The sequence below is a fragment of the Corylus avellana genome, chromosome 3 (assembly GCF_965113065.1).
Source record: "Corylus avellana chromosome 3, dhCorAvel1.hap1.2, whole genome shotgun sequence".
Taxonomy (NCBI): Eukaryota; Viridiplantae; Streptophyta; class Magnoliopsida; order Fagales; family Betulaceae; genus Corylus; species Corylus avellana.
Genome location: NC_142492.1, coordinates 12,843,503 through 12,868,645, shown reverse-complemented (window position 1 = coordinate 12,868,645; position 25,143 = coordinate 12,843,503). Strand labels below are relative to the sequence as shown.

Genomic DNA, 25,143 nt, shown 5'->3' with positions numbered 1-25,143 from the left:
ACAATAAAAATCAAACAACAACTAACCAAATGCCATTAGCCCCATATTCATTACAAAACGGTCAAAAAGTAAAACCAAACAAATTTACAATTACAATTTCTTTTATCATTCACTTAACCCTTCTAAACAATTACAATTTACAAATAAAATCTTATAAATTCGGATCCGGCTTATATGTTGTTATTAAAATAACAGCATGTATGCTGTAGTTGAATCAACGATCAAAATTGAATTTTAAAGTTGACTTACTTTTAAAAGCATTTAATAGGAGAGAGAAAATGAAAAGAAATTTTTGAGAAATTCAATCTTGACCGTTGATTCAACTACAACATACATGCTATTATTAAAATAACTGCATGTAATCCAAATCCTATAAATTCAAGGCTAAGCCTTCAATTTATGTACTAAAAAAATCCAAGGCATTTCCATTGATGGTATTGGTACATTACAACCAGTATAGTCTACACCAGTTACAAATTACAAATTACAAATTACAAATTACAAATTATAAATTACAAATCAAATGTCAAGCAACTAAATTAGATGGAGCCAAATTTACAGAGCTTATCAGACTAATAAATCTGTTCTAGTGATGAGACCAATCCTAAGTAGGCTAAGCACTCCCCCCCCCCCCCCTCACATTAAAAAAAAAAGAAAAAAAAAAGACCTAGAATGTATAGTATTTTGGATGAAAAAGATAAATCCAATAAATAATCAACCATTAAATATGTAAAAGATCACTCCATCAATATTACCTTGGAATTATAGCAGAAGCAATGTGAGGTACCACAATCGCATTCTTCATGCCAACAAGCCCATGTTTTCATATAGGGCTCATCCTAATACAACAACAATGATAGATGGAATTATATATGACTTGATTCACTTGAAGATAACTTTTGAACCTAATTTCAAGAGGCAAAAGGTGTGGAGGTTACCTCAAAAAAGAAAATGTTCGTTTAGATCTGACTTCTTTATTATTGCGAGTCTTTCGTTGTTGACCAGTTGATAATTAAGTGGTTTTCTCCAAGACTGGATGAAGACTTATCTACAGAGAACGCCAAACACATAAGATTTTACTGAAACCTAAAATCCAACTTCAGATAATGAAAGCTCATTAAATTCTAAGCATTGATTCCTACCACATCTGTCTCTCGGAGAACCTCTTCCATGGACGCAGCTCTTTTCCATGTCACTGGTTTTTCACCTTTGGGCATTGGCTTTTAGGAACTCAGCATAAGCTACAATTCAGAAACATATAATATAATCATGAGCCTAAAGGAATATAGAGCTTATTGACATCAATGGTTGACTAAGACATGCTTGTAACAAACTTTTATAGGTGTGTGGGCTGGTAAAGATCATAGTAAATTAGGTTCATCTTGAGCTATTCAATCTGTTATGGTAGAACAAATATACTCCCATCAGCATAGCAAAATACATTCTAATTCAAAGTTAATTAGTCACAGTCACAATCAACTCAAAAATTGTATAGATCAGCAGGGAAGAAAACTTGACAACATCAAAATGAAAACCTTCCAAAAGTAAGAAGTAAAAAGACTTGAAGGATTGGGGAAATTTTTAATTAGTATGATTTCCAAAGCATAAATCATTTAATACTTGTCCTAATGTTGTGTTATACAACAGATTGCAAAAAGACAGGTATCTATGATACCTTGGCTTTTTTATGTTAACAGCACACAAATATATGATAAACTTTCTCCACTATAAATGCTACAAAAACCCACGACTCAAAGTAATCATTTCTAACAATCAAGTATGATAACTTCTGATGGATGATTGCTGGACTAATCAACTTAGCCATTAGGCATCCAACATATTCAACTCGGTGAGGCAAATTGACATAAGGATTTAACAAATTCAATTTGAAATTTTAGAAAATAAGGAATTACCATCATTCTGGCATAAGTAGATCCAATACGACCACCACCAATGACTCCAACTGTCTGTCCTTTAAGCAACTTTCCTACATACCTAGCGGAAAATCATATTGTCCATCAAAATTCCCTAACCAAATACATAGTGGCAGCAATGCATTTATATTACAAATTGAAAATAGTTTTAAAACTTATTTAACAATTTGTCTGATAGTAACAAAAGTAAAGAGTTATAGTATCATTGATAAGGTAATCTCCTCAATGTCATCCACCTAAGGTAAAAAAAAAAATAGAATTAGAAAAATATGGGCAGTACCTTGTAACTTCAAATGAAAATAACAATTTCCACAAAACATAATTAATACTTACATCACTATTCTTTTTTAGCCCATGTAATGCCCTGAGCCAATCTACCCCACATGCTAACATTTGCACAGTTTTTGGAGATAATGAAGCTCTGTAAGGATTAATTATCCTTCCACAGCACTAAATATGGACTCTGAACTCACAGTGGTAATTGGAGTTGACAATACATCCTTGGTCAAAATAGACAGAATGCGATACTTAAGTGCATTTGCTTTCCACCAACCTAATGCATTAAACTTCACACCCTTTTCACAAATGAGTACATTTTCCTCCAAATATACTTGCAATTCTCTTTTAATAGGCTGCTGCAATGTTTCAGCGCTTCGGACAAATGAGTCATACAAATCCACACCACTTTGGACACACTACAAAAAACATGCAGTTTATTGACATGGCAAACAGTAACTTATATTTGCCATGTCAATAAATTTTGACGTGTCAAAGTAGACACGTCAAAAAAAACATTTTTGACGTGTTAGATTTTGACACGTCAAAAACTTTTTGAAAATTTACAATTAATTAGGTATATATGTATTAAAAAAAATAATGTAGTGATTTAATTTATCATATTAGTATAAATTAATTGGTATATATGTATACATATATATCACATGCATGACAATTAATATCACATATATATATATATATATATATATATATATATATATACCAATTACACTAAACATAATCATACTGTATATTAATGTATGCCAGAAAATTATCATGCATATATATGATATTAATTATCATATGCATGCATAATCATACTATTGTATACCAATTAATTAATATAATCAACCATTTCATTAATATTAATTTGAATATGATATTAATTATCATGCATAAATCAGTCTAGTAATATTAATATCTAGAATATTAAATTACTTACTCTCTAATTAGTTTTAAGTATATTGTATGGATAATGCATGTGTTATATAAGATGAAAAAATGATCATATAATAGAATAAATAAATTATATATATTAAAATTTAAAACTTTAAAAATTTAAGTTGGTATTGTTTGACATGTCACATGTCATTATTAGACACGTCAAAAATTTTAATTAACTATAATTAAAATTAATTAGGTTGTAAAAAATTAAGATTTGAATTGGTATGAAAAATTAATTTTATCATATTAGTATAAATTAATTGGTATATACGTATATATCACATGCATGCCAATTAGCTAGTATTATAATCATATACTATTGTACAATTAATATTATTACATGCATATGAATCAAACATTTCATTCATATATGATATGAAATTATCATGCATAAATCATTCTAGCTAGTAATATTAATTAATTAATTAATTAAACAAATGAATTTTATTATCTGTACATCTAGAATATTAATTTGTTTATTCTCTAATTAGTTTTAAGTATATTGTATGGATAATGTGTTATATAAGAGAAAAAATGATATAATAAATGATATAAATTAAGTAAATAAATGATATAAATTAAAATTTTAAAGTTTTAAAATTTTAAAGTATTGAAAAATTAAAAAAATGCTCTTAACGTGTCACATGTGGACACGTCAAGAAGTTTTGACGTGCCACATGAGTTCTCGACGTGCCATGTGGCACATCAAGAGCTTTTGACGTGCCATGTGGCACGTCAAGAGTTACATGGCACGTCAAAAAGCTCTGGACGTGCCACATGTGGCATGTCAAGAAGCTTCTTGACGTGCCACGTGTGGCACGTCAAGACTCTCCTCGAGAAGGCGCGTCCTCCAGCTACCTTCCCTTTCTTTTCATTTTTTATTCTTTCTTTCTTCTTTCTTCTTTCTTCTTCCCTCTCTTTCTTTCTCTCCCCCGCGCAACTCAAGCTGTAGACCCAAATCATTTGCCATTTTTTTTTCTCGATCAGCCCTCTGCAACATTTCTCTCACCCGCGTCCTCTCTCTTAGCCCGGCCATTCTCCAAGCCTCTTTTCATGTTGTCTCTCTCTCTCGGTGGTTCTCTCTCTCACCGGCGCCCGTCACCGCCGCTGCTCCCTCCGGCGACCACGCATTCTCCGATCGACTCTCAAAAATCAGGTCTATATATACTTGATTTAATATATATATATAAACTAATTTATTTATTTATTTATTTATATAAATATGCAATTTACAGTGTATATTATTATATATTGTTGATGTAGTTATATTAGCAAATTCTTTTAACATGTTAGCTAATTAATTTATTTGCTTAAGATATATGTTATGTATTACTTGTTTGACATATATGTTTTGTATATGGTGAAAATATTGTTTAATGTATTTGCATGCATGCATGCAAACGTACCCTCATAGTTTGAAATTAGTTTTTTGTACAGGATTTTGCATTTACATTTAGACCCATATTTTGTGTAGGTTTTGCTTTTGCACATTATCGTAACAAAAAAAATAAAAATAAAAATAAAATACACAAATAAGAAATGCATATCTATTTTGGTCATTAATTTATGATTAGATTTTGTAAATTTAGAATAAGTATGTAAATGCTAAGATCGAAAAAAGAAAGTAAGAAACAACTAACATAGGTTGTTGGATTTATTTTATCTACACTTCCCATACAAATGCATAAATGTTATAATAAACGGAAAAAAGAAAACCAACATTTAACCTAGCTAGCTATATCTAATTTATTTAGGGTCCCCATATATAAAAAAAATTAATTTAGGTTTTACAAATTTAGATTATGTAAATATCATAAAAAACGAAAACAATGAAGTGGATCCGCAGGATGACATTGACTACATCCGACAAGACTTAGATCTGTATGTGGTTAAAAAAAATTTACTGTAATAATATATATAGTTCACATTATTTGACATGTTTAATGTTATTTCTTTCTACATTGATTTGTTATTGTGGTGCATATTTTATCTATTATATACATAATTAATTGGGTATGTTATGTGTTTCGTAGGTTGACATGAGTACGAGGGGAAAGAGTAGACGACGGGGGTCCCTACATATAGACGACCAAGGGTATAGACTCTTACTTCCTAAGCATGGGGAAAGGTCTCAGCAGGTTCCGTTTCACACGGAGGCCTCATATGATCTTGGTACTCCGATACCTACCATGAGTGAGATGGGGCTATGTGCACATGGTGAGGTAGAGCGGTTGTTCCCCCCCGAGTTGAACTCAAGTATCCCATACAGTGAGCCATCACAGCCGGATGACAGCGAGACACAATACTATGGGGAGCACGTGGATGATGGCTCAGGTGACTCGGAGCCCGATGATCCTCCAAAAGTGTTGGGCATTCGCCAGCTCCGGACAATAAGTAAGTATATATGCTTCAAACACCCATATTGAATACGTATAAAATTTATGTAGTTACTATTAAATTCCAAATAATTAACATTTGCAATTATTAATGTGTTAGGCATCGGGCGAGACAAGAACACCCAATTTCAGGTGGTGGACATCCCACCATCGAACAAGACGTGGGAGGTCCCCTTGGGCAAAAAGTCGTGTGCGAGTACAATAAGGCGTGGCAGCCCGTAGGATTTAGCAGGATGAAATTCGTAAGGTCGACCGGCAACGTCATAAGGGCCAAGAATTATGTTAGGCTACGGGATGAATAAGCGGATGTACCTCCCCGTGCGAAGGAAGATGTATGGGACGCCTTGATGGTATGGTTAAATTTTTTCTCCTATTTTTGCACGTGTATTTCAATATTTTAAACGTTGTTAATGTGTGAAATTATACGCCTAATTTTTTCAACTTATGCAGACTGAGTTCTACATGCCGCCTGAGTACGATCTCGAGGTGATTAAAAGAGACGCGTTCAGAGACATGGGCGTGAAGCTGAAGAGTTGGAGACACTCTGTAAAACGCTCGTTAAAAATCATGCCGGGCGATACTCCAGACGCAGTGAAGGCGAGAATGGGTGAGGCTACCGTTAGGGAATACAACGCCGATGACTTGAATGTCTTGTTGGTGAAATGGTGCGACCTGAAGAATCAGGTAGGTCCGGAGTGTAGTGGAATTAATTGTAATTGTTTAGTTTCATTAATTGTAATTGTGTTAGGCTTGACATTTTAAGAGTGATATGCATGTAGGAGTTTGCTGCCAAGATGAAGACATTGCGAGCAAAAAACAACACACCTCACTGCACCAGGTCAATGAGCTTTGCTAGGGCGACATATCAAGAGGTATATATATATAAAATTGGTTGTTTAGGTCTATGTTTTTCCTAATTTTTTTTTTTTGTTGTATTGATTTTTTTTTTCTATGCAGACCTTATCCTTGGGCACTGCTCCGACTCGAGCGCAAAGTTACATCACGACTCACACAAAGAAGGGTGATGGCTATCCAAATGAAGTGGTCAAGGAGAGATGCATAAGTACTCAAGCATATATATTTTGATAAATTATTTATGATTAACGTTCCTTATACGAGATACTAACTTGTTTTTTAATGTACAGGAGAGGATGAGGGAATTGATGCCCATTGACCCAGCAAATACTAAGACCGTGACAGAAGGGACGTTACGGTGGACACCTGATGACGCGTATGCTCAGACGCACGGAAATAAGCCTGAGTATGCTAGCAGGGTCCGCCAGGTGGGTCCGAATGTGCTGCCGGTGCGGGGCAGCATACATTCGTACTATACACAGTCCCAGACACAGTCTCAAAAATCTTGAAGCTCCTCGTTCTCACAAATGACGGATAGAATTAGAGAACTTGAAGAGGAGCGGGCACAACAAAGACATGTGATGGAAGAAGAGCGAGCACAACAAAGACGTGCAATGGATGAGATGGCGAGGCAGATTGAAGAACAAAAAGCCCAGATAGCAGAGAAAGATGCTATGATTGAGGCCCGTTTCTGCCAAATCGAGGCCATGTTCGGGTCGACGTCTGGATCTGCGCCCCACAGAGGTAATGATATATTTTATGTTATTTTTGTAACAATTGTTAACTGTTAGAAACCCCTAGTTACAGCGGTCCATTTTAGAACTAACGTATATTTGCATCACTGTATAGACTAATTTTGAATTTTTGTATTGATTATTATTGGTTCACAACTCATTTGCAAGTAATACAGATTAAGAGTTGGGGGATGACTGTCTTGAGTTGGGCGCCACATGTCGTTTATCGTCACTGTTCGTTAAGTTCTATATACATACTATTGTTTATTGTTTTGTATATAGTTCGATCAAACTATATGTTTGTTGAGACTAATTGGAACTTATTTCTAGTAGATAGTCCAGAAGTGTTTTATTGTATATTTGTTTTGCCTTGTGTTGGAACGTGTTTTCGATGTATATATATGTTTTGTTATGTTTTGTGTTGCAATGTAGTATGTGTGTTGGAATTTTGTTTAATGAAGTTGTGTTGGAATTTCATACGTATTGAATGTATTGAAAATTTGATATGTATTAGATATTGGATATGTATTGAATATTGGATATATATTATTGGATATTGGATATTGGATATATATATATTGGATATTTGATATATATTATTGGATATTGGATATATATATTGGATATTGAATATATAAACTTGGATATTGGATATATAAACTTGAATGTTGGATTGGATTTGATAGGATATTGGATTGGATTGGATTGGATATTGGATTGGATAGGATATTGTATTGGATTGGATATTGTATTGGATTGGATATTGGATTATGTATTAGATATTGGATTATGTAGTGGATATTGGATTATATATTGGATACTGAAATATGTATTGGATATTGGATTATGTATTTGATATTGGAATATGTGTTGGATATTGGATTATGTATTAGATATTGGATATTGTATTGGATATTGTATTGGGTTTTGGATTATGTATTGGATATTGGATTATGTATTGAATTATGTATTGGATATTGGATTATGTGGATTGGATTATTGGATTATGTGGATTATGTATTGGATTATGTATGTGGATTATGTATTGGATATTGAAATCAGATTTGGATATTAGAAATATTGGAATATTGGAATTTGAATTATTGTATTGGAATATTGTAATCAGGAATATTAGAATTGTCATTTCTTATTATATATATATATATATATATATATATATATATTGACGTGTCAAACGGCGTGACTCGTCAAAAAATGCATGTATAAATTTTTGACGTGCTACACACTGCCACGTCAAAAAAAAAATTTCTGACATGGCTGTGTTCAAACGTCAAAAACTTTTGACGTGGCACTGTAGACACGTCAAAAATCTGAAATTTTTGACACCCCCCGTTTTAACTGTTGAAAAACGTCAAAAGCCGCACGTTAAAAACCCATTTTGACGTGTCAATACCATTGACACGTCAAAAGCTCCTAGTCAAAAATTCACACCATTTTTGTAGTGACATTGGCCGCACTAACTGAACCAATACTTGAAGAGCTCTCTGGAGCATCGCATTGTAAATTTTGTTCCATAACACTTGAGTTATATTCTATAACATAGTCATTATACAACTCATTCAAAACTGAACTGAGACGATCGATATTTGTTTTAGCATTCTCATCTCGGTAGATTATAGGGTAGCAAAATCGTATCAAAGTCATCTTATACCTTGGGTCCAACAAAGCAGCAACTCCCATTAGTAAGTTGACCTTTCCCCAATACTTCTCAAACTTCACATTCATTTTACTTGCCATTGATTGAATGTGCTCATTCGGATCTTTACACTTTGTACTCAAGATGTCTTTCATGCTCCACACTTGAGGGAGGAATAAGTTGGAAGTAGGGTAGCCACTTCCCGATACAATGTTTGTTACTTGGTTCAAGACCCCCAATAGTTGGCACACATTCTCAATTTTTTCCCAATCTTCATCTAATGGCAACCATTGAAAACAAGAATCCTTATATGAATACATGGGAAATGCCTCTTTGAACTCAAGTGCTGCAACCAACATCAAATATGTACTATTCCACCGAGTGGGTACATCCAAGAATAATTTCTTGGAAGGCAATTTCAATCGCTTTGCAATTTTAGCAAATTTAAGCAAATTTCACATGAAACAATTTACCATCAACGGGTAAAGTCTTTCTCAAATTAAATACATCTCTTAAGGTCTTCATTGCTATATCATTCGGTTTTGCATTGTCAACCGTGATTGAAGATATTTTATTCTCAATACCCCATTTTTGAAAACTTTTCTATAGTGCATCTGCGATAAAATACCCGGAGTGTGATGGCGGAACATTGAAAAAATTCAGCACACACCTATTTAGACGCCACTCGGAATCAATGTAATGACAAGTTACAACCATATATGAAGACTTTTGACGTGAAGTCCACATGTTGGTTGTGATGTTAACTTTGTGAACCCCTTTCAACAAAGTCTTCAATTTTCGCTTCTCATTGTTGTAAGTGGTAGAACAATCTTTCTTTGCAGTAGCCCGAGTAATTCTTTCCTGATAGGGTGTTAGCGTCTTAACAAACTGATTAAACATAACATGCTCCACAAGTGCAAAAAGGTACTCATGAAACATCATCATACGGGAGCACATCTCTTTTGACTTCCTTTGATCATAGCTAAAATTAGAGATTGTACCCACACCATCAACCTCCTTACCATCAATTATCAAAAGCTTTTGCTTATTCTTGGCACCATTGAATGACAAACAATTTCTCAAGTGCCTACCAAGCGTACTTGTACAACTTGATTTGGATATGATGAATGTCTTTTTACACCAATTTCATTGGTGCTTGTTCACACCGTTTATTTTCACCTTAGTACAATCTTTCCAAACCTTAGAAGTCTTCGCCCTCTTCTTTTTTTGATAAGCATCCAATGGATCTTCTTGATTGACAACTTCATTAATGGTAGAATCTATAACTGGGTCCCCAATTTTTTTTGGGTTAGCAACAATAACATCATTACTAATACCAAATGAATCCTCGTTTTCATACTCTTCTACCCCAACTGGTTCAAGGTTGTTCACATCTTCCTTCTCCATCTCTTTTAAGATATTATAGTATGTATTATTAGAAAAAGATAGGGTTAGAAGATGAACCAAAAATTGACTCACAATATGAACCAAAAAGCATAAACATTAAGCATAAATCAGAGCATAAACCAAAACATAAATCATTCAGCATAAATCATAGTAGAAATCATTAATATGAGCATAAACCAAAGCATAAATCATTTAACAAAAATCAAAGTAGAATCATAGCATAAATGGTTAAAGATAAATGTTAGAACATATATTCGAATAACTAGGTCTGATAAGAATATAAAATATCATTACATCCTAGTTCCTAATGAAAAAACAGATTAGAAAGACATTACAAATTGATATTCGTTCTCTCAAAATTATGTAAAACAACTTCTTGGACCCAAATAAAAAAGGAATAATTCTAACAGATTCCAGAAACATGTAGTCGAATTGACATCAGAAATAATTCAAGAACATCATCCCACCGATTTCAGAAACATAATAATAAAAATTAAAACTATGTACGAATTTCAAACAAGAACTTGAACAAAAAAGACAGGCATCAATCAAGAAATTTTAAAGATTTGACCAAAACCCACTTTCAAAATTTCAGTTCATACATTAAAACAACTACAAATTTCTTAACAAATGAAAATAACCTTAGAGTGACAAAGTCAGTATGTTGTTGTATCTGGGTGCGGGTTGTGGCTTACAATTGCAGATTCCACAATTAGGATCAAAGAAGAAAAAATTTAACAGTTGTCCCTGAAAGATTAAAAAGCAAAAAATCACATTAACATTCGAGCTTAGATATACTAAAAATTGAACTCCAACTAGAAATAAAATGATATGAAAATCAAAGGAAAAATTTAACATAACTATAGCTTGAAGTCTTCTTGAAGAACCAAGTGTTGGGTGGTCTTGGGCCTATCTCAACCCCAAAAGCTAGCTCAAGAGGTGAGGTTTTTCCTCACACTTATAAAATGACCACCAGCCCCTCCCACAACTAATGTGGGATAACCCTAACAATCTCTCCCTTACACATCGAGCCTTGAGTCGAAGCAGCGACAACCCATTTCTCCTATGGACTATTGGGCTGAGACTTGTTGGTAAATCTGGGCTCTGATTCCAGTGTTGGGTGGTCTTGGGCCTATCTCAACCCTAAAACGCTAGCTCTCAAGAGGTGAGGCTTTCCCTCACACTTATAAAATGACCACTAGCCAATTCCACAACTGATGTGGGATAACCCCAACATTGAGAGATGTTGTGGGGGTTCTCAATTCAAACCATTCATAATGCTCTTCCTTTTAATTTTGTGTAGAAGAAAATTGAGAGCGACTAGCCAAATGGGGAAACAAGAAACATCCACGCCCAAATAAACCAAATGACGAATGGCGATGATGAGTAACATATCAATCAGATCAAGAGTTTTGTTTGCCTCTTCCATTGGCATGTGTGAGGAGAGAAAGACACAAAATCAGAGAAATGGCGGCGAGATGGAATAGGTAATCTTTCTCTTCTGTATTATTTTTTGGCTGTCTGGTTCTAACTTGGTGAAAAGGGTTTTGAAACCCTTTAGAATCTCAAAACCAATTTGTTTAGATGACTTAGAAGCCATTAGATCAAATGCTAGAAACCCTAGAATGAAAATCAAACTGTTGAATTTCCTTTCTTTTATAACAAGTAGTTAAGAGGAGCCAATCGGGAAAAAAACCCTAGCAGAGCTTAAGGAAGTGCTGCACAGAGGGGGAGGGGTTTCTCCCCCTCCCCCCCTCCCCTCTTTCCCCCTCTCTTTCTTTGATCTGTTCCCCTCTCCCTTCCCCATTTTCCTTCCCCCCCTCTCTTCCCCGATCTGTGTTTCTTTTCTTTTTTTGTGTTTGTTTTTGGATTTCGCTTTCTTTTCCATGTTGTTGTTCTTTGTTTGCTTGTTTATTTTTTCTTGCTAGGTGTTTGTTTGGGCACACTTTGTGGGTGCCGCTCATGGGGGATTCACTCAAACTTCTCCCCAATTTCTTTGAGTGTGCCGCCGATCTCCTCCGTGCCAGCTTTGCCGTTTACTGTCTTCTGCTGGGTCTTTTCACACGTCCCCACCGCGATGTGCTTCCAACGCCATCTACGCATCGACTTCCGACAAGCACGCGATCGGCTTTTCTTCCAGCTGCTATCATCTGCTTAGTGTGCTCCTATTTTTAAATTTTTAGTTGTATTGCTTTGATTTTCCCTGTATTTTTCTTGTTTTTCTTGCTGCTTGTAATAAGGCCATGTCCTCTTTCTTGATCTCCTCGCTTGTTATTTTGGTCCAGACCCCTGGGGTTGTGGATGTGAACGATATCCTGGCTTTCGGGTTCAGGAGGATGTGTGTCGGCATGGGGTCCTTTTGATCTCAGGGTCGAGGAATAAGAGCTACTTATGCATTAGTTTGTGTCTGCCTAGCGCAAATCTGTTATTCCAATTGAAGATTAGTTATAGGTTAGCGGATGTTTAGCGTCTTTGATGTGTAATCTTTTAGTTACGACTTTGATCTTTTAGCTTCGGCTAGGATCTTTCAGAACGTTATGTTCTGTGATTGTAAGAGTTTTAATGCTCTTAATTCTTCTATTAATGAGATAAGAATGATTTTCCTTCAAAAAAAAAAAAAAAAAGTTAAGAGGAGCCATTGCATTGAATGCAGTGCATTAATTACTTCAAAAATTGTGTGAGCACTTCACGTCATTCACGAGGAGAGACAGAGTTTCTGCTTTTTTTTTTTCCTACATGTATTCACATATAAAATCAACATATAAGTTCCTTCAAAAAAAAAAAAAAAAAAAAAAATCAACATATAAGTTGATCCTCACCGTTCAGTATTTATTAATTGATTTTAAGTTGTCAGATTATATCAAATAAAGAGATCCTATGAAAAATTAAAGCAGCATATATTTTCCTTAAGACAAAGTGTTTTACAGCTATATTTAATATTATGAAACAAATGGTTAGGATTGGAAGATTAAAAAATCTTACGGCCAGGTTGACACCGAAAAATGAGGGATTTTCTCCCTCACGAGCCCACATGTCAGCCATTCAAAAATAAAAACTTCTTCAAAATTTAATCTCCTATACACACGTTATTGTGAGATCTACGCTTTGTAATTCTATGCAATCATCCTGCATGTATATCAAATTTTGATTAAATCCTAGTCGTTGAAATATATGGAGGACCATATGCTTAGCCAAACGGTATGCATTCCAATATACAAAGTGCTATATATATATATATATATATATATATATAATATAGCTGTAACTCACTCACTTGACACATGTCACACTGATCTAAGCTTTAAATGTATTTTGTATTTTGTTTTTTTTTTTTTGTTGTTTTTAAAAAAAGAATGGTTTAAATTGTTTAATAACTTTAAATGTTTAAATTTAATTATCTTTTTAGTATAATTATCCAATTATGGACTTAGGGTTGAAAAAAAAAAGATTTAATTTATAATTGTGTTAGTATAAATTGCTTAATTGTTTATAATTTAATTTATTTTTAAAAAAATTCAATATGTTGAAAAAAAACTAATATTAATAATTTCATATGTTAGAATATATACTAACTAGTCTACTATATTTTATGAAAAAAAAAAAAAAAAAAAAAACACGAGTCTACCATATATATATAAAAGATTGATACTAACTGTAAATAAAAGATCTTAGTTGATGATTAAATGAAAATCGTTGGATCTTTATGCTGTGATGGACATGCGGAACATGAGATTATTTCCATGTGAATTTATGCCTTATAACTGTAACCCACAATCACTCATCAACTGCTCACATTTAATAAAAAAAATCGAACGCTTTAGTGTGTTATCACGATAATTTAGGTGATTTAAATATAAATCCTTAATTAGCACCGGTTTTGCTTTTTGGCATTAACTATTATTAACTTGGTAGTATTTTTAAAAAATTACTATAATGGGAACTGTTTATATTAATTAATGACATTAAAGTATTTAAAAGAAAAGGAATATTAAGTTAATAGTTATTAGTAATACCATTAAAAAATAATATCTGTATTTATTTATTTATTTAAATGGGACATTATTTATTTAAATATTGTCTAAAGAGTAATTGTTTTTTGAACACTATCTAAATAGTAATTTGTTATATTGCATTAAAAATTGATCTAACGCTTATACTTGGTGAATAATTGGTTATACTCCTCATATATGAAAATTCAATAATTCATGACATATTCAAAAAAATATTAATGCAAGTGGCTGAGTGAGTTTTTGTAAATTATAATTTATTAACATTTTTTATTACTGATCCTTTATGGAACGATTTAAGGACTTGAACCATGATCAGTTGGAAAATCATGAAATTGGAAAAGAGGATAATTTTCGAATGAGACTTTCCATCTTAATTCGGATCATTGATTAATTTTTTTTTTTTTTTGGAACTATGAGACTTTCAAAAAGTAAAGGTTGAAGAAGATACGAAGATACTAGATAGCATAGTATTAATTCAATTTTTAATGGCTTAATGCTATGAATTGAATACTATTGATTTTTTGTTTTTTTTTTTTTAATAAATTGCGAAATGTGGCGCAAATCCATTTTTTTTAAAGGCTAAAACAGTTTTTTAAGACATAATTTTTTAACATTAATGAACCCATTACTTTTTAAAAGTGCAAAACTACGTCTTTTTTGAGTAAGAAATAAATAGTTAAACAATTGTGTATGTGAAAAACAAAGTCGGTTTAAAAATTGGTAAAAAAACAATGGTTTAAAAAATGACTAAGAAATTAAGAGAAAATGGTTAAAAAAAAGCGTTTGTATATATGTATAAGTATAATTTATAAGGACTTATAAGTTTATAACATACATCTGAAGTAAGTCTCTAAGTACTTAATTATTGTATTAATATGAACTTGTATACTTATAACTTATGTCATATATATATATATATATATATATATATATATATATATATAATTTGTTAATATTTGCTTGTATATTAACTATTCAATATAGTTATAGATTTAATTAGTTAACAACTTAACAATATGTCATAATATTTCATATTAGTTACTATTTATGTAACTTGTGTTGATTAACTTACTTTATTTTTGTTTTTGTAAAAGGGAAATAGTTAACTTACTTAGTAATATTACTAAGTTAGTAACTTATATATTAACTAACAAGTATGTATATTATATATTCATATATATAATCGTCATACAAATATTAAGTAGCATATAATTTTTTCTTTGTCAAAATAACCTATAGTTGATTATACTAAGTTAGTAATTTAATATATATTAACTTGGTTAATATGTTAGTTTATTAACTAACTAGTTACTAGTTAGTATGTTAATACTAATATATAACACATGTATAATAAAATAAGTAATATATATAGAAGTATTGAGTAACATGTACTTAATTATATTTACTTAATATATATTGATTAACTAGATAATATGTTCATTTATGATCTAACTAGTTAGTATGTCAACTAATACATATACATAAATATTAAATAATTCATATAACATATATGATTTAATTACTAACATACATATTTAAATATATATAACTATTATTTATATATATATATATATATATATATATATGAACGAGCTAACGAGTCGTGCTAACGAGCCGGTTCGAGTCTTAAACGAATCGAGCTCACGAGTCCCCGTCAAGTTTGATCGAGCGAGCTGGGTATGTATCACTAACTAATTGAGCCGATTTTAACAGTAAGAAGGGGGCTTGTACAGTGTCGAGCTTCAGTTCGGGTCGAGCTTAATCGAGCAGGTATCAAGCGAGCTGTCGAGTTGTATTAGCTCGCTTACACCCCTATGTGTGGGTGTGGGTGAAAGTAGAAATTTTTTGAAGATTTTTAGTGTGTGTGGTTGTTTTAAACGCAAATTTTAGGCACTACTATTTTTAAATGATAAGACGTTTTACTGTTCACATGTCACTATTCCCGCGTGATTAGTACATGTAGTGATGTGCAAATAGTGTTACCATTCACATGTCACTATTTGCGCGGGAATAGAAACACTATTCGCGCGTGAATAATAGCACTATTCACACGTCATTATTATAAACTAGTGACGTTTAAACATCACTAAAGTCGCATTTTAGTGACGTTTTCTTTAATGACTCACTATTCACATGTCACCAAATTAAGAAATATTTGTGGTGAGATCATCCAATGGTGGATTTAGGAAAAAAACATAAAGATGGTCTCGAATTCAAAATCTTGTTATTGACAACACCACGTATTAAAATAATAAAATAAAATTTGTGAGAAAAGCAAAAGCAGAAAGAGTGCGAGGAGAACAGAAAAATTTGGAGTGGTTTAGCTCTAGAAGCTGACTTCCACCACTAGGAAAAACACAATAAGGCTAAAAGCCTATTTGAGATTGCGTTTGAGAAAGAGTTTTTAAGTTAAAAAGAGCTTTTAGGCAAAAGCTTCATTTTCAAGCTTTTGTCAAAAGTGTTTTTTTTTTGCCTTTTTAGGCTTTTTGGATCCTTAAAAGTGCTTTTAATTTTTTTACCAAACAAGTATTTTTTTTTCTTCAAACAGACTTTTGAAGTGTTAAAAGCACTTTTAGGCCTCTTAAACGCAATCCCAAACAAGCTCTAAATCTTTGTTGTATAATTTTTTTTTTTTTTTTGTACTTAAAAAATAATAGTAATAATTTGATTATATAACTATATTAGGGCATTCCCAATGGAGGAGCCATATTTTTATGTAAAATGGCATCTCAAAACTCACTTTTATCTAGTTTAGCTAAGCCATTTTTAAATGTCTCTACATCCGATTAGCTATATTTCTATCTATTCTATTAAAATATTATTAAAAGCAATAAAAGTTTTGGGAAAAAGAGAACATGTGAGAGGAAAAATAGAAAAAGCTTTGGGAAAAAGAGAACATGCAGAGAAAAAGTAGGAAAATATTTTGAAAAAAGAGAAAATAGGTGAGAAACAATGAAAAATAAAATAGCTCCCTTGAAAAGTGCTGTTACATTTAGCTTTTTTTTTAGCTCTTCCAATCAAATATCTATTTTACATTTTCTTTTGGCTAATCCAATGTAGGGGGTTTTTTAATCATTTGAAGAGCCATAATAGATAAGGAAAGTTGGGCGTGAAACTGGGGGAAGGAAATTTGGCCAGCGTTACATGGGCTAGGGAGGGCTAAATGGTGGTCGATGAGTACTAGACTAAGAGCATTCATAGCAATTCTCCTATAAACTAAGAGCATTCATAGCAATTCTCTTACATGTGATTTTCTTCCTTAAGTTTAGGAAAAACATTAAAAAAGTCACAAAAAGCCACCCACATACAGTAGAGTTCTTAAATCTCCCTTAAACATTAGGATCGTTATATAGTGTAACTCAATGTATCAAACATATTATTATATTCCTAAAATGTTTTATATCATATAATTTAGAATCTACTATCTTAGATTCTAAAGTTCAATTTCTCTCAATTAGTGTATCGAACTTTGAATTTTTTTCAATGTCTCCCATCCATTAGAATTTTCCATTAAATCCCAACAAAATTCCTACAATACCCCCATTTGTTTTAGGAAAAAAAGAAAAGAAAAAAAAAAGATTAAGGCGTTGGTCCGAATTTAACGGTATTTGCAAAAATACCTATGCCTCAACTTTGCAAAAAAAATTTAAAAAAACGGAAGTATTTTGAGAATTTTGTTGGGATTTAACAGAAAATTATAATGGAGGGGGACATTGAAAAAAAATTAAAGTTCGATACATTAAATTGAAAGGTTTAGAACTTTAAAGGAAACATTGCCAAATATATGACAATTAAGGGGTAAGTGAAGATTTTCCAAAAATAAATATATGAAAGGGTAGCTACGTACTAATTAACCCTAATATCTTATATTATTTTATTAAGGAACTCTTAACGCTAATTAATATTTAGGGTGCTACAAAAAGTTTCTTCATTTCTGAGCAACCAAAACAAAACCAAAGACCACTACTGTGAATATTGACTATTTGAGTTTGTAGCAAGGGAGTATTTTAGTTTGAATAGTTCAAGGTAAGTCTTTGATTCTTAGTTTCAATTAGATGGGTGGTTAGTGCTTATTTACAATTATTGTGAAAATTATCCGAATCTTGAAATTAGTCATACTTGTAAGTTTGAGATTACGTTAAGGAGTTTAAAAGTTGCTTTTAATTCATAAAAAGTTATGCTAAACAAAAAGTTGATCCGTTTGGTAAAAAAATTCAAAAAATATTTCTTTACCCATTTTTTTTTTAATTAAAAAAAAGTCAAAACATACTTTGGGAAAAATTTCAAAATGATTTTTTTTTTCTAAAATTAAAGTTCTTTTTTGCTTTAAAAACTTTATTTCTAAACACAAGTCCCAAATAAGCTCTGAATTACTTGTTATTACTTAGATTGCCTTTTTTTTTTTTTTTTTTTTTTTTCTTTTTCTAATGAGATTGCCATGTTGATTTGTATGCATCCCTGCTTCTCATAGAGATCTTTTTAATTGGAAGTATTATGGGCCGTTTGAATTTGAAGTAACTGACCTTGTGTGAGAGTAGATTTAGTTTTTTAATGTGAATTACTGTCCAATATTGCAGTTAAAAATGGGTAAGTGAAGCATGACTGGCCGGTGAGTTGCAAACATGAATAGTAAAAATCATTGTAATCACTTACCAAAAAGTCAACTCATTTCCAATTCATATGTAAAAATCATTGCTTGCATATAAAAGTCCCAGCTTGGTGAGATTTTAGACAATGACTATTCACCAATATGCACGTCTTCTAGATCTTTAGAAATGGACAGTTATAGGACCTACCCAATAATTTTAAACCTTTTACTGTACATCTCATTTGCTTCCTGGAAATTCCATTTGTTAATATATCATCACTCAATTGTGTGGATACAATATATAGAAACATTTGTAAATTATCTATAATTTCGTACACATATGTGCTTTTATCATGTGGATATATATATATATATCAAATATAGAATAGCACGTTAGATGCTCATATATATATATATATATATATAATACAATGAGAAAGCAGCCCGGCTAATTAATAATAATAATACTTAAATTTGTAATAATAACACAACTCATTTAGAAAAACTTGAATGCAAAATGTGAATATATAGTCATTTTGCATCTTAAAAAATGGAAAGAAAAATTTTTATTTATCAATATCGATCTATATTTACTATAAAAATTTATCATATTACTACAAAAACCTTAATTAGGTTTCCATTTATATTGAATCGCCATGTTCCCAGTCAGCACGAATAACAAATATTACAACAAACTGCTTCAATTCCCCCAGTCAACACGAATAGCTAATACAACAAACTGCATCTCTACACAGTGGAAGTAGACATGAAAATTACTTATTGACTAATATTCTTTTTTTATGAATACAATTTTTCATATATACCACACAAAGAATTACCTAATTCGTTGACTATATATCAATAAGTAGACATGAAAAATACTCTCATTGACTAGATCGTTGGACTTTGTGACTTATTCAATCAAGACCACCACATCAGAGAGGTAAGAAAAAAAAAAAAAAAAAAACATTGCCAATAGCTTGCTTCCAAAAGAAAAAGTGATCATCAGATGATCAGTTTTAGAATCTGTACGTACTGCAAACTGAAATTTGCTTTTTATTTTGATTCATAAACTTCCTCACACAAAACGCTTCAAGAAACTACAGAACCCCAATTGACAATACTAACAATACAATGGCATGCATGAAAATTAACAGCAACGTTTAGACAAATCTCACTCACAACTAATACAAAGATGGAAACAGCAATAATGTTTAGACAACCCCAAAAAACATTCTTTTTTGTCACGAAAATTAACCCTGCAACACTTTCCAAATTTGATAGCCAGCCAGCAGACGGCATCAACAAAGTTTGACGCATTTATCATTGGGACTGTCGCATAGAAGTGCACGGCAAGCGTAGAGTATAATGCCACTGAACCCTAAAAGTAACCCCATGGCTGCATAACAAAGAACCCGGCGTTTCTTCTGATTAAAACAGTCAGGCTTCTTTCGCGTCCCTTGTTCAACAGGGTCTGCCCTCGGCTGTGTGATGCCTTCTTCTTCACTTGGAGAACTTCCTGGCTCCACTGCATTTACTTGAGCTGTGGTCATCCCGCAATTTCTCATCGTTTGAATGTCTACATAGTTTTGGTCTAATTGTTCGCTGCATTTCAAGAAATAATGGATCGTGCTGAAAATAGAAATAAAGTTCAACAGGGCGGCAATGAAAGAGAGGCAAAACGGAATCCACCAGTTATGACATTTCACTGGTGAGGCCGAGGATATTGATGAGAGGACGACTCCTTGGAACACAAAATACAAGTTTGTGAGCTGAATAGCTTTTGTTTCTAAGTTCTGGATTTGCTCTTCTTGTTTTTTGTTGATGGCCTCTAGTTTTTCTAAGTTATTTTGTCCCTGACGAGGGATCTCGCCTTGGGATTGAACAGCCGCCATTAACACTTGCTAAACGTACAAAAACTCGAAAGGGTATACTCTATAGAGAGCAAGCTGGAAGCCATGGGGAATTTTTATAGCCGAAGTTATGATTGTTTGATGAATTCAGACAGAAAGTGTTAAAGTAATGGTTAAGTGATTAAATTTACTTTTTCTTATCAGCTTAAACTTTTAGGATAACTGGTAATTTAACATGGTATCAAAGCCAAAGGTCCTGAGATCGAATCTTGACTCTGTTAATTCATCCCAAATTTAATTAAATATTTCACGTGTTGGACCTTACCTATTAAAAGTGAGTTTGAGCCCACATGTGAGGGTGAGTGTTAAAGTAATGGTTAAGTGATTAAATTTACCTCTTCTTATCAGCTTAAGCTTTTAGGATGAATAGTCGACGAACTCCAGGCAAGTACCAAGAAGTGAGAAATGAGTGTCACTGGCTATCTTTTGCCAGGTAGGAAAAATAATTTAAATGAATCCAAATGCCTGGTGAGCTTCTATTACTTTCAAGATTAATGGGAATTTCCCTGCAAGCTAGCCTCACCTTTGAATGCCAATTTCCCTGGAAACATAAGAATTCACACCATGTATTCTTCTTCCCATCGCGGGGGACTAAGTCAAAGGAAGGTGAGAAGTTTTTAATTAATGCATGTGATCAGTTGATCAGTTAGTTTAAATAATGTTGTCGGAGATGCCTGCAGCTGCTAGGAAGTTGGGATTATTCAAATGAAATATTATATATATACACACTTGTGTTTGCATGTGCATGTATGAATACATTATACATATTCGAGGAGACTAAGTCCAAGGATTGGGACAATGTTGGATACTTAAGGGACTGAGAAGTCTTTCATATATGTATGTCAGTTCAATAATGTAGTGCTCAATGTGGTTGGACATATATATTTGCCAGCTAGGAAATTGGGACCAAATTTTGTGGAAATTAATGCATTATATATCATGAATGCATTTCCAGAATATCTCCGGCCAAGTCAAGCAGCAGAAAATTTGAAACCACATATAATAATTATTTTCTTTGTATGGTCGGGTACTATATACACTACAAAATAATAATTATTTTTAACTAGAGTTTTCTGACGTGTCATGGTGTCTGACACGTCGTAAAACTTTTCTGGCATAGTGTTTATGACGTGTGTTGAAGGTTAGAAACGTAAGAGTTAGTAAACTTTTTTTTATAGACGTGTCACTGTTTAGTACGTCAAAATTTACTGACGTGCTACTATTTGCCACGCCAGTAAAATTTATTGACGTGTCAAACAGTGCCATGTCAATAAATTTATTGACGTGGCATTCTTTGCCACATCAATAAATTTGCTGACCTGGTAAAAGTACCACGTCAGTAAATTTAGTGACGTGGTACTTTTACCACGTCAGTAAATTTAGTGACGTAGTACTTTTACCACGTCAGTAAATTTATTGACGTGGTACTTTTACCACGTCAATAAATTAAGTCATCAGGGTGTTACCACGTCAGTAAATTTAGTGACGTAGTACTTTTACCACGTCAGTAAATTTATTGACGTGGTACTTTTACCACGTCAATAAATTAAGTCATCAGGGTGTTTTTTTTTTTTTTTCCTTTTCTCACCAGAATTTTTTTGTTTCATTTTCTAAAAGGCCAATTTTGAATTTATTTTTTATTGCAGAATTTCGGAGTTGACCTAATACACATTTAACGAACTATATATTCATGAAATGACGTTAATCATCTATAAAAAAAATATACTTGATGGAGCAATCTACCACATTAAACCCTAAACGAATTTTTCATTAATCATTCATCAAGAATACTTACTATTCATGAAATGAACCTCCACATTAATTACAAACATGCAAGTTCCATCAAGTATCACAAATATGCAATTTCTACAAAAATCACAAACAACCAAACTATATCTGTTACCCTGAATCTAGACATAATTACATGTAACGTTAAATATCAACAAAACAAGAATAAAATATTTTTAAGTTTACCAACTATAAACTGACAGACAAAGCCCATTCCAGGTCAATTGCTTCCTCATTGTGTACGACCTCTCTGCATTACCTAAAAATGATAAAACAAACAATCAACACCCAATACGTACCCTTCTTATCAAGATCCTAAGCCAAACACAAAAAAAGAAACCATAACAACTTTAACATATATACTAATCAAAATGACATTAATTACTATAATAAAACAAAAAGTGCATCCACTAGAAATAATAACAAATATCATCGATGCAATATTTATCTCTTACAAAGTGTATATTAAAATAATAACAAAACAAAACTAGAAACAAAAACAATACTAAAGTTCAATAATAGAAATAATAACAAATCTCATCATCATCATCATCAATAGTTAGAACATCAAAAACAATATTTTTTATTGCAGAATTTCGGAGTTGACCTAATACACATTTAACGAACTATATATTCATGAAGCGATACCTGATGGAACGAACTACCACGTTAATCATCCACCAAAAATATACTTGATATAACGAACTACCACATTAAATCCTAAATGAAGTATTCATTAATCATCCATAAAAAATACTTACTATTCATGATATGAACTCCTACATTAATCACAAATATGCATGTTCCATTAAGTATCACAAACATGCAATTTCTACGTCAATCACAAAACAACCAAACTATATATGTTACCACGAATATAGACATAATTACATATAACGTTAAACATCAACAAAACAAGAACAAAATATTTATAAGTTTACCAACTACAAACTGACAAACAATGCTCATTTCAGGTCAATAGCTTCCTCATTGTATGACCTCTCCGCATTACCTGGAAATGATAAAACAAACAATCAGCAACCAATATATACCCTTCTTATCAGGATCCTAAGCTAAACACAAAAAATGGCACCATAACAACTTCATATATATATATATATATATATATATACCACTTTGTATGTATAGGACATATATTCAAGAAAACCCAAAAAAAAAAAAAAAATTGCATTACTTGATCCACTCCCTATCGACAATCCCACCACCAAACGGGCTGGGGACTCTTTGTCTGGCACATCCTTAACTCGAGTCATCTCGGACGCGGACCTTGAGTGTATCATGGACTCAAGCTGATGAAAATGGGCCTCATACATCAAATTAATATTGGCCTCTTTCTCAGATAACTACGCAGCAAATTGTTGTCGTTGTGCATCTAACAGCGCATCTATCTCCGCCCTGTGCTTCTCCTTTTCAGCTTGCTTCGCAACTGTCTGCTCTCGCTGTGCCATTAACAGAGCATCTATCTCCGCTTTGTGCTTCTCCCTTTCAGCTTGAACTACAACTTCTATCATTTGTGAGACTCTCGAGCTCTCCGGACTTTGTGACCGTAGTGCGACTGGTTTATAATAGAAGTGTATGCTACTGCGCACAGGTAGAATATTTGGACCAACCTGATGAACCCGATCAATGTACTCAAGCTTATTGCCGATCGTCTGTGAGTACGCATCGTCAGGTGCCCTCAATTATAGATCTTATAGCAGCAGGGTCAGTAGGTAGTAGCTCCTTCATCCTCTCCTGTAAGGTACACATTAAATTTGCAACGTGGTAAATAATTAAAAGAAGGGAAAACTTCAGTAAGGCCCCCTGAACTTTCACCCAATTTTACAAACCCCCCTTGAACTTTCAAATCTCTCATTTTGGACTCCTGAACTTCCATTTGCTCTAACTTTGGACCCCTCTATTAGTTTTCAACGTTAGATTAAACGGTTTGACTTTTTATACCTATTATACCCCCAAGTTAAAACTACACCGTTTTGGGCCTCAAAACTACAACACTCACCCAGTCCAAAACGACGCCGTTTTGGACATTAAAATTATTGTTATTATTTTTTAAAAAATAAAAAAAATAAAAAAAATAAAAAAAAATATTTTTTAAAAAATAAAAAATCGGGGTGGGTCCAGCCACCCCCATGGCCAAGGGGGTGGTTCGGCCACCCCCAAAAGGCAAAAAAAAAAAAAAATTGGAATGGCTTTGGGGCTTTTGGGGGTGGCCAGACCACTCCCAAGGGCTTGGGGTGGTTTCGGCCAACCCCATACCAGCCGTAAGGGTGGCCGAAACCACCCCCAGGCCCTTAGGGGTAGTCTGGCCACCCCCAAAAACCCAAACCCATCCCAAAACTCTTTTTTGTTTTTTGTTTTTTTTTTTTTTGCCTTTTGGGGGTGGCCAGACCACCCCCTTGGCTATATATATATATAATTTTAATGTCCAAAACGGTGTTGTTTTGGGCTCGGGTGGGTGCTGTAGTTTTGGGCATTTTCAGAATTTCAACTGGGCTGGGTAGGGGTATAATGGGCATAAAAAGTAAAAAGTCAGATTGTTTGAATTTAACGTTGAAAACTAATAGATGGGTCCAAAGTGAGAGTAAATGAAAGTTCAGGGATCCAAAATGTGAGATTTAG

The 25,143-nt window shown here is 32.9% G+C and overlaps 1 protein-coding gene and 1 pseudogene across 1 annotated transcript; both read right to left on the bottom strand.

Annotated features, from left to right (window-relative positions):
* Nucleotides 1-1,124: 1,124 nt before the first annotated feature.
* Nucleotides 1,125-9,156, bottom strand: LOC148586815 (zinc finger BED domain-containing protein RICESLEEPER 1-like; annotated as a pseudogene).
* A 10,947-nt stretch (nucleotides 9,157-20,103) lies between these two features.
* Nucleotides 20,104-20,697, bottom strand: LOC148586814 (uncharacterized). The gene is made up of 2 exons (XM_088514351.1): nucleotides 20,495-20,697; nucleotides 20,104-20,407 (listed from the first exon to the last, which is right to left on the bottom strand). The coding sequence occupies exons 1-2, from the start codon at nucleotides 20,695-20,697 to the stop codon at nucleotides 20,104-20,106; spliced, it is 507 nt and encodes a 168-aa protein (XP_088370477.1).
* Between the last annotated feature and the right edge of the window lie 4,446 nt (nucleotides 20,698-25,143).